Here is an 11,322-nt window from a genome sequence, read left to right on the forward strand (position 1 = left end):
CCCCAATGTGATGATATTTGGAAATGGGCCCTTTGGGATGTAATTAGGTTTTGATGATGGAACCCTCATGGTAGGATGAATGCCCTTCTTTTATGAAGAGGCTCAAGGGAGCTTGCTTCCCCTTTCTCTTTCTACTTTGTGAGGACATGTGAGAAGATGACTGTCCACAACCCAAGAAGAGAGGCCTTACCAAACACTTGAACTTTTTAGCCTCAAAAACCGTGAAAATAAGTATTTATTAATGTTGTTTTTGTGTTTTGTTGCTGGAGATTGAACCCAGGACATCAAGTATGCTAGCACTACTAGGCTACACTCCCAACTTGATATTTGTTGTATAATTCACCCAATCTTGAGTATTCTATTATAGCTACCAAACTGATTAAGGTATTCCACTGTTCTTAAGAAGAAGCTTCAGTTCCTTCATCAGACAATAAGCCTTTATGCTTATTTACAATATGTTTCTTGGAAGGAAATAATGCATTCGATTTCAGTGCTGTTAGTAGGTTCTGATTCTAGTCCCACAGTTTCTGTAACAATATGGTCTAAAACTAGCCAGGACCAGATCCAAGACCAGAGAAGATGACACCATCCAAGGCCAATAGGCTAGGAAATAAATTATTCCATTTATCAGAATGAAAACTGAATCCTCATATTAACCTTCCTAATTGCTTGCTTACCTTGTTTTTATAGTCTTCAAGCGAACAGGAACAAAGCCACTTGCTGCTGTTCTCATTAACACTAATGATCAATATGTAGAAAAAAATTGCTGATTCTTATATTTTGTCCAACATTCTATATGCTTAATTTAGAGCTTATTAGGGCATTGCCAGTTTCTCTCATTATCTCTCCCATAAGATGAATGTGCTTCTTAGGCAAGTAGTTAACATGAAGCAACAATGACTGAGTTTGGGGAATCAAGCAAGACTTTCAGTTATATTTACTGTGGAGGAAGAAGGGATGGAAGGGAAGAAGCAAGCATTAGCATTAATATTTACTTAGTTTGGATTTTTCCAAAGAGAATAAGTACAAATAAAAATTGAGCACTAAATACTAATACTATAGAGCTCTCTTTGTATCCAGAGGAAGTGTTTGGCCTTGTTTCTTCCCCTTTAGCTTTATGACTCTTTATCCATCTGGATCTCCTCCTGTGTTTCTGCTATATAGAAGTGATCTGATAATGTATAATAAACTAACACAAACATATGAGTTTAAAACAATATTGATTGATTCTCACTGTTTCTATGAATTAGGACACATTAGCTGAGGGCTCTGCTCAGGTCCCACAAGGCTAAAATCAAAGCATCAGCTGGTATTTCATTCTCTGGAACTCAGACAGGTTGTTGGCAGAATTAAGTTACTTGTGGGTGTAGGATGGGGATGCCTGTTTGGGGAGATTTTATTGTTGTCATTGGCTGTCAATACAGTTCACTCTCTTGCTGAAGGCTTTTTTTTATATCCTGGCCCCCCTACATCTCAGCAATGAAAAACACTCTCTTAAATCTTACTGAAAAAATGCCCAAAGGCAGGTGCTGGTTGCTCACACCTGTAATCCTAGCTACTCAGGAGGCTGAGATCTGAAGATTGTAATTCAAAGCCAGCCTGGGCAAACAAATCTGAGAGACTTTCTCTTTTTTTTTTTTTTTTTTTTTGGTCAGTCGTGGGGCTTGAACTCTGGGCATGGGTGCTGTCCCTCAGCTCTTCAGCTCAAGGCTAGCGCTCTACCACTTGAGCCACAGCGCCACTTCCGGCTTTTTTCTTTTTGCTTATGTGGTGCTGAGGAATCGAACCCAGGGCCTCATGCATGCAAGGAAAGCACTCTACCACTGAGCAACCTTCCCAGCCCCAGGGGAATGAATTAGCTAGGAGAACACAGGACAAAAGAATTTCACACAGGGAAAATAGCATAGGATAAAACAAGGAGATGAATAGGCAACCCTCTTAAGGACAGGAATAGAAAGTGATTGTGGCCAGAGTGTGCATGGATAAGGATGAGTCTGCAGAGGATAGGAGGACTATATTTTGCATGATCTTTCTTCTTTTTGTTCCCTGGTACTGAGGCTTGAATTAACTGCCTGGTGCTCATTCAGCCTGTTCATGGCTGGTGCTACACTTGAGCCACACCTCCAGTCCAACTTTGTACTGATTAAATGGTGGTAGACTTTTCTGTTCAGGCTGGTTTTGAATCTCACTCTTCTCATTTCAGTATCCTGAGAAGCTAAAATTACAAGAGTAAGCCACAGTACTCATATATGCAGGACTTTTCAAACAAGAACAAAATACCTGGGCTTGGCATAAGGATATTGCAGTTATTGCAATACTTTAAATAAGGACAGTGTCATGATCACTTTTCGGTTTGAATTTTGAGACTAACACTCTGGATGAAATGCGGTCAGTTGTAGAATCTAAGTTTTGTTGCAAAGAAAATACACCCATCGAACTGGATTTGAACAGAAGCAGTCTAAAAATGATTGGAATTACTGGAGAAGCAAAATCCAGACTGAGCTTCCAGGAAAACCTTCCAGAACAACACTGCAGAAGTTGACTGCCAGAAAGCTGTTGCCTCTGCTGTGATCAATGAGCTGGAATATTAAGACTCTGTTTCCATATAACTGCTGGCTCCAGGACTATCCTTTCTCTGCCATGATCTGGAAATCAGGGACATGCTGCCAATAAAGTGGATTTTTTTCCACTTATGCAGCTAGGGACTGGACACTGGCATCCATCTACAACTGCTGCTGAAATCCAAATGGCTCCATTAATATCTTTGCCAACAGAAATGGCAGAATAAAGGCCTACTTTTCATGACACTTCCTTCCACCTTCTAAATATTGCATGAATGCCCTTTATTGTTTCATCACAATCAGAAACCTACCTAAGGAATATAGTTTTTAGTTTCCTGAAAAGAGCACTATAAGAAAGTTGGAATGTAGATCCACAATATCCACTATGGAGATCAAGACTAGAGGCCAAGACACTAATTCAAAGGATGTTTAATAATTCACCCAAGAGGTGAAGGTAGCCTGAACCGGAAGTAAAGAGAGGGAGGTAGATTGGAGACTTTTGGAGGTAGGCTTGATTGATGGGAAATGCTTTGAATGGGCATAATAATGTCAAGGAGGACAATGGAGAATGACTCACTAAGAGAGGGAAAGTAGGAAGAGTACAAGCTGGTGATGAAATGATGAGGTCACTTTTCAACGTCCAACATCAGATATGTATAGGGTGTCCATGTGGACAGTGGAAGTGATGATGCAAGTCTAAAGGCTTTGATGTGAGGGCGGTGCAGAGACTAGAGATTTATGTCAGCAGTATAAAAATAAATAAAGCTGAGTAGCAGGATGAGGTTATTCCCAGAGCATATATACAATAATATTTTAAAGGTACTTTAGAAGGCAAAATTTTAAGTTGTTCCCACTCCATTCTGTTTGATATGACTGCCATAATTGTGTTAACTAGTTATCATTAAATTTGCTACTCAGTTGACCACAAGATTATCCAAGTAGCCCTAACCAAATCATATGGAGCTCTCTACAAATAAACAAACAAACAAATACCTCCCCATACATGGTTTTCTCTGGCTATCAGAAATCAGAAAGATTTGAAACATCTTTTTTTTTTAATATTGGAGCTTGAACTCTCGCTTCACGTTTTCACTCAAGGCTGGTACTTTACCACTTGAGCTATACCTCTACTTACTTCTGGCTTTTGGTTTTTTAAATTAATTTATTTTATTGTTATTATAGAGGTGATATACAGAGGGATTACAATGGTATGAGTCAAGTAATGAGTACATTTCCTTTCATACAGTGTCTTCCCTTCCCTAACTCTCTCCCAGTTCCTCCCTCCTGTCTCTACCCACAAGTTGTATAGTTCACTTTCGTCAGTGTCCAATGAGCACCACTGTTGCACTTTTTCATCCTTTTTCCCTTGAGTTCTGTACCTTCCTCCCAACCCTTTCCAAGTTGTACTCTTGAATACACCATATACAAGGTTAAAAAAAAAGAATCATCAAAAACTAAAAATTAAAAACAAAAGAAATTGCTTGAACTCAGGGCCTGAGCGCTGTCCTTGAGCTTTCTCACTCAAATAATTCAAAAGAAAGCACTTCTTCTATTTCTTGAAATGTCTCTAAAAGATCTGTTACGACAGGTTAACCTTTTCAGTGACTAACCCAGACTTGCTCACCCCTAACTGTACTAGCAGCTGGAGCTGGTCCATGCTTTGTTGTGGGAGCTATCCTATATATCATAAGACACTGAGCAGAATTCCTGGTCTCTACCTAGTAGATTCTGGTAACATCATATCCTCTCAGATGTGATCAACAAAATGTACATAGACACTGCCAAGTGTCTTCCAGAGAACAAAATTGCCCTGGTTGAGAATAACCTATTATTAATAGGAGAATAGCAATTTTCCTGTATTTTATTCAAAGGTATGGAAACAAGCTTCAAGAAAGAAAGAGAATATATTCTACATTTCTGTTTAGTTCATTGTTAAGGACTTTGGCAGTGACAGCTCTATCTATTCTGAAGTGATTTGGTTCACAAATTCTCATTATTTCAAGCTAGTTTTCTCCTTGGAACAACTTTGTCTTTGGAGATGAAAATTTACAAATTCTAAGTACCCTTTTTTGAGCATACCTTATATACTTGACTAAGCATTGAATGCCATTAATAGGTATTTTTATGTAATAGTTTCTAAATAATCTATATACTGGATAAAGGGACTCTATAGTGTCTACAACATGCAGTTATCAAGAAACTGAATGGTTTTTTTAATCTACTTCACTACACTATCTTAAAACTTATTTGCATAGACCTGGGCACTGGTGGCTCACACCTGTAATCCTAGGTACTCAGGAGGCTGAGATCTGAGGGTCCCAGTTTAAATCTAGCCCAGGGATGGAAAGTCCATAAAACTCTTATTTTCAATTAACCACCAAAGCCAGAAGCGGAGCTGTGGCTTGGGTGGTAGAGCATTCGTTTGAGTAAAAAAGCTCAAGGGCAGCACTAGGCCCTCAGTTCAAATCCCAGGACCAAAGGACCAACACACACACACACACACACACACACACACACACACACACACACACACACACACACACACATAAATATTAAAAATAAAACAAAGAAAATTGCCTTTATAATCCTACTTCAAGATTATGTTCCTAGAAAGATGCTCATCATTGCTTCGGGATTTTACTTCCCGGTATCTAAGCAAAAGCTGATAATTCTAATTCTGGATTTATTTAAGATAGCATTATTTCATTATTACAGGTAATGTTTATAACCTCAGTATTGAAATGGCACGATGACACTGGATCCTTTTTGACAGCCTTGTGTTAATGACTTCCTCTTTAAAAAACCAAAACAAACCCCCCAAAAACCTGTAGTAGGATTGAACCCAGGACATTGCACTTGATAGGTAGGTGCTTTTCCACTGAGCTATATCCCAGCCCTAATGACCCTTTTCATTGTCAACTCAGCAATATGTTTTAAACATTTTTCCTTCCTTTTTTGGTTTAATAGTGTTTTGGGAGGAAGAGGAGACGAAAGTATATGACCATTCTATAGTTATCAGGAAATGAAAAGTATTCTTGAAAATTTTGGATGATTGTATAGAAGATGAAATTTTTATTGTTAAGAAATAAAATCCTGCCGGGAGCTGGTGGCTCACGCCTGTAATCCTAGCTACTCAGGAGGCTGAGATCTGAGGATCGCGGTTCAAAGCCAGCCCGGGCAAGAGAGACCGTGAGACTCCTATCTCCAATAAACCACCAGAAAACTGGAAGTGGCGCTGTAGCTCAAGTGGTAGAGTGCTCGCCTTGAGCTGAAGAGCTGAAGGACAGCGCCCAGGCCCAGAGTTCAAGCCCCACGACCGACAAAAAAAAAAAAAAGAAATAAAATCCTGATTTCACCCTGAATCTGCATTTAGCTTAACTGACAGTAAAGAGCTTTAAGAAACAAGTGTATACTCTGGCTTTTAATTTTTTAAAATCCTATTTTTGTATTATCATTTTTTGTTTTAACACCAAGAAAGCAGGATCATCCTAAAAACAGAAATAGAAGATTAAAAATATATCCCCTATTGACATGACAGATGGGAAAGATACTAGGTGAGAAGAAACATGGATATAACAAAGCCTACAATTTTGTAATTTGGGAATCAAAGTCATGTCAGTTAATTACTAACAAAGATGGCAACTGTGGGTTTTTTTGTCTTTCATAGGGAATTCACAATTAGCACTTAATACTAAGACTGGGGAATAAACCATCTATAATCTACTGAAAAAGACCATCTGCTTCTATAAATTTTGTCCTCATACACTTGCCAAAAGAGAACATATTAACAAAATAATGGGCCCTGCACTGTTAATTGCTAGGTTGTTTGCAGTTGTGCTGTTGGTATTAGAATTTAATAAGCCATTCCTTCTGCTAAATTAATAAGCAGCCAAGATTATGTAATAGCTGCTTTCAGCTGCTAATTATTTTTCCCATGATTCCTTTTCCTCTCTCTTTCCCCCTCCCCCCCCATGTTTTTGGCTAAGACCACAGAGATGAGATTGCCAATATGTCATCAGCAAGTCCTGTCCTCATTTTCAGAGTCACAGACCAACATTAGGAGCACATACAATGAGTTTAAACTTGGGAGTGGCTATCTCAGGAAATTTGAGGACATACATTTTGAACAGAAAGAGAAAAGGATGCAGCATTTGGAATCAAAAAGCCAGACTTCATTGTATAATATTAGAGCAATCTTTGAAGTAATGGCATGTGTTTCATGTAGTAAGGGAGAAATAGGACAATGCCATGCACCTTTGGAGCATATTTAGGCAGGAAATAGAGAGGAGTTGGGGCTGGGGTCCTAACAAACTACAGCAAGCCAACTCTGCTTTCTGTGCATGACTTCAATATTCCAGCATACGTTAATCATGCATGTTAGAAAACTTTCCAAGCAGCATAGTAGTAGTGAAAAGAGGAGATATTATACATACTTTATTTTGACACGTAGGGCATCAAAAATGTCCTAAAGTTCCTATTGTATATCATCTTCGTTTTACAAATATTGTAACTCAACGAACATAATAATCTCTGACAAAGGATTCTTTTAAATTGAGTAATCTTAGCTTCGTGAAGATGTTAGCATATCTCTTATACTTAGTCATTTAAAAAAATTCTGGCGACTATGTTTAGTAAGCTCTGCAAAAGAGGGCATGGCCCAAGAAAAGCAATTTTGTAGCTTCCTTTATAAGAACGTAGGTGACTAGGGTAATGAATAGCATTTGACATGGGAAACCCATGGCTGTTCAAACAAGGTCACCTAATCCCGTGGGACTCCTCTCCTCTTATCTATAAAAGATGAGTTGAACTAAATGATTCTTCCGTTCTCTCATTCAAAAAAAAATATGAGCATCTATTATCTGTCCAGTACTGGCTCAGCATTACCACACTTAACCAATGTATCATTGTATAGTCTTACTAGCCAAGGGAGGAATTGGCTAAGGCTGCAAAATGAAAGGAAAAAAAAAAATTCTGAGATATGCTAAATCAGGGTCAATGGGCACGTAGGTGAAAGAGGGGTTCATTTTAGGGCGAGGCTTCATAGGTGAGACATTTGAAACGACAAACCATGCAGATTGCATCGTTGGCAAGGCTAAACTGCAGCTCAGGCGGCTGGTGGGGCTGAAGGTAGCGGGATTCCGAAGACGAAGTGCTGTCTGAGCTTTTCAGCCGAGAAGAGACAGTAATTCATCTAGCCCTGAGCACTGAGGATGAGTAAGGCCAGCCTAGGGAAAAAAGACTTGGGGTGAGAAGCGTCTGAGCTAGAGCTGCAGCAGTGCGTTAGGAAGGAGGGGCCTCCCTGTGAATGCCAGCATGAGCTCCACGGAAAAAGCTGACTTGTTTTCCCCAGAGTTGTAGCTCCTCTCCACCTACCATCACCATCGACCCCTCCCGCCTCCCCGCTCTACCCTCCTGGGGGACTGAGTGTCACGCGAACTAGAATTTGGTTGGCTCTTTGCAGTTTGGACCTGTCCTACTCTGCCCTGCACCATCGGGTCAGCTAAGGGCGCCGCGGAACCCCTTCCAACTGTCAGTAAAGAGCCAGGGCAGCTGCCCTCAAGCGATCTGGAGACACCAGCAGGAACACGCAGGCGCGCTGGCTGAGGCAGAAGCAGCTTCCGGGTCACGTGTCCCGGTTTCCGGTGATCACCCCGCCTCGTGTTGGCGACAGAACCAATGAGCGTTCTCAGGTTACGCAAGAGCCGTTATGCCCTCGGAGCTGTTGGTTACCGTAGTGCTGCTTCTCCAGAGTCGCCTAGCCCGCCCCTCCGCTCGCCGCAGCCCCGGCTCCTCCCTGGTCCAGCCTCCGGGGCGGGGTCTGTTGACTCGCCCTCCCCTCGCCACTTAAGCCGTCCCTCCGCGAAGTGGATCCCCTCCCCACGGCAACACGGCTTCGCTTCCACAGCACGGCGACCGGGGCTTCCCCTCAGCCGCCACCGGTCAAGCTCCGTCAGGTCCAAGATCAACTGCCGCTGTAAGTCTCAAGGGGCGCGCGGAGGTGCCGGACATGGGAAGTGCGGAGCGATGGTGGGGCGCGCCCCCCGTCGCCCGGCGCGCACCTCGAGGACCCCACCCCGAGCCCGCCCGGCCCGTCAGTGGGGCGCGGCGCCCCGCAACTCACTTCTATCCATGTCCGCGCCGCGGGCACCACTCCGCGTGGCGCTGGCTGCGGCTGGGGGCTGCTCGTGGGCTCCGCGGGAGTCCCGCGGCACCTGTGGTTCAGGAATCGCCTTAAGTTTTGCGGGGCGTTTTGGGGAGGGGCCGGCGAGCCGGGGCGGCGGCGGCCGAGGACTCTTGGCGCCCCCTGCGCGGCGGCGAATGCCATTGTCTGCTCCGCTCGCTCTCTGCCCATCACCTCCGGGGCTCGGTCAGTGATGGAGAGTGGCCCCGGCAGAGGCTGGGGGAACAGAGATAGCGGGATCCGAAGATGAAGATCGCTGGACCGGAGCCCACTCTTTTAAGTCTGAGCACATTGTTGTTTTTTTTTGTTGTTGTTGTCTGTTTGTTTTGTTTTCATACCAATCGCGGGGAATCGTGGTGCTCTGTAATTTGCGGCCAAATCAAAGCACGGGGTTTTGAACGAGAGGAAAGAAATACTTGGGTCTGAACCACCAGGTTTCGTCCCATGATAACACATCATTTATTTTCAAAGAGCAAATCTTGGATTGTTTGTTTGTTTGTTTTTTTTCATTCTCGTCCTACAAAGTGCTAGGCTGCATACAGGACCCTGTTCCCCGAAGCCTCGAGCCCACTGATGACTAACCCTCATTCCTTCTGCTTACCAAAGTCCAGGAATCCGGGTTCATTCTTTTCCAAGTTCTGCTAACGGGTTTGATTAAATGTCTAGTTGCTGCTTCACTTGCTGTCTGTCCCTTGCGGATGCTGCTATCTTCCGGACTTATGTGTGAAGCACTTTGGTATCACTGAATAATATCCGTGTATTTTTCTGCTACTCGTGCATGTTTAGTACATTAATAAGGTCATTTGAACTTTATGAAAGTTAAATTGCCGCCTCATAAATAGCCAATTATCTTCTGGATGGCTTTCTGGGGTATTGGGGGAAAAAAAAGCGACAGTAATTTCATGCCGAAATTTCGAGCCCATTTTATTTTATGCATTGGTTTGTGTAAACTCACCCTCCCCGGTGCTCAAATTCAAGATGGTGTGGTGAATACAAACCATCAAGCTTGACTCTGACTTGTGCTGACACTGTTAAAGGAAGTTACAAGGTTAAAAGAAAAGAAAATGCCTATCTGCATTTTGCTTTTAAGTTATCTCTGTAGAAAGAATACTTCTATACATAGTTGAGATGACCAGGTTAATCACAAAATGCTTCCCTTGAAAGAAAAATGTGTAGAATAATCAACAGACTTACAGATTCCAAATAAATCATCCCTACCAATAAGCTTCTGTGTAAAATGCACTCCAACTTGTCATCCACTTCATCTATAAGTGCTATTTTTACAGTTTTAAATATTTTTATTGTTTATCATAGTTCATATAATATGTCTGAATATATATATATGGTAAATTCATTGTGACTTTTTAACATTTTTATTTTCTCAGATTAAGTAACTCAGATCTTTCTTGAGTAGGTATTTGTGTTGCAAATTTTATATATGAGATACATACATCAAAAATCAAGCTTTTATTAAGAAACATGTACATTTATGACATGCTTATTGCTTAATATTTTATGTTATACCATTCAGGTTTGCTTGAAATATACTCAGGTTAATTGAAAAGAGAATTCTGAGTGATAAGTAGTCAGTCTGCCAGTAATCCAGCCTGAAACTAGAACAACTTCAGGGTAAAAAATCATAGATCTTCCTGTTTCTTCCAAATACTCCTCAACCAATTGATGTCTGCAGTTCTTCTGATGCATATCTGGAGTGGAAAGTGTATGGAACTGGTAGAAAATAGTTTCTTAAATGACCACAGCTACCTTGTTTCATTAGAAATTTCACTCTAACTTACTACCTATTTCCTTTTTGTTTTTGTTTTTGTTTTGTCTTTAATTTCCACACATTCCCTTCCAATTGTATGTGGGCTGGAGTAGGGTGGGAAGGGAAGGAAAGGTTTGCATTTAGTAGGAAGACTTTAAAAGAATTTCCTGCTATTATAACTGGCATAGTGTTTTTAAAGGTTAGGAATCCATCTCTGAGTTTCAAACGCCCTGCCCCCAAAGCTTCTCTGAGAAATAGTTAATCTTTGCTATTGATTCAAAGTATTGTGTGTAATTTAGATTTTCTTTATCTTAACAGATGCAGTTTATGTTGCTTTTTAGTCGCCAGGGAAAGCTTCGACTGCAGAAATGGTATGTCCCACTGTCAGACAAAGAAAAGAAAAAGATCACAAGAGAACTTGTTCAAACCGTCTTAGCACGCAAACCGAAAATGTGCAGCTTCCTTGAATGGCGAGATCTGAAGATTGTTTACAAAAGGTATAATTTTTATTTATCGCACAGGTGAAATGGAATCAAATGTTAGGTCTTTTATAATGGGGAAATTTGCAGAGTGATGACATTTATAAATAATGATTAATAAATATTTAGATGAACTAGGCTTAAAGAAAGCTTTGTGTTTTCAAATAACTGTTCTTTTTGATTGCTTGCTCATGCTAAAATGATAACATCAAGGAAATCCATTTTAAATCTAATTACATAATTGAAGGCAAATGACTATGCTTAATCATCTTATAGAAAAAATCAGTGAATTCATTTTATTGCAGGGGCAAATAGGGTCAGTATTTTAAATTATGT

General features: G+C 41.1%; 1 protein-coding gene across 5 annotated transcripts in view; it reads left to right on the top strand.

Annotated features, from left to right (window-relative positions):
- The first annotated feature begins 8,399 nt into the window (after window positions 1-8,399).
- Ap1s2 (adaptor related protein complex 1 subunit sigma 2) overlaps window positions 8,400-11,322 on the top strand; it is a 30,617-nt gene continuing 27,694 nt past the window's right edge. For 3 of the 5 annotated variants that reach the window (XR_011376082.1, XM_070040815.1, XM_070040817.1), the window contains exons 1-2: window positions 8,401-8,535; window positions 10,826-11,004. Coding sequence is in view for 3 of the 5 variants with exons in the window: in XM_070040815.1 (XP_069896916.1) it covers window positions 10,826-11,004 (179 nt within the window). In the remaining 2 variants the exon portion in view is untranslated. Of the gene's footprint in view, window positions 8,536-10,825; window positions 11,005-11,322 lie in introns of all 5 variants that reach the window. The other 2 variants (XR_011376081.1, XM_070040816.1) reach the window with 2 other exon arrangements.

This window comes from Dipodomys merriami, unplaced genomic scaffold, assembly GCF_024711535.1.
Source record: "Dipodomys merriami isolate MVZ:Mamm:240054 unplaced genomic scaffold, mDipMer1.0.p SCAF_3, whole genome shotgun sequence".
In the NCBI taxonomy this organism is placed as follows: Eukaryota; Metazoa; Chordata; class Mammalia; order Rodentia; family Heteromyidae; genus Dipodomys; species Dipodomys merriami.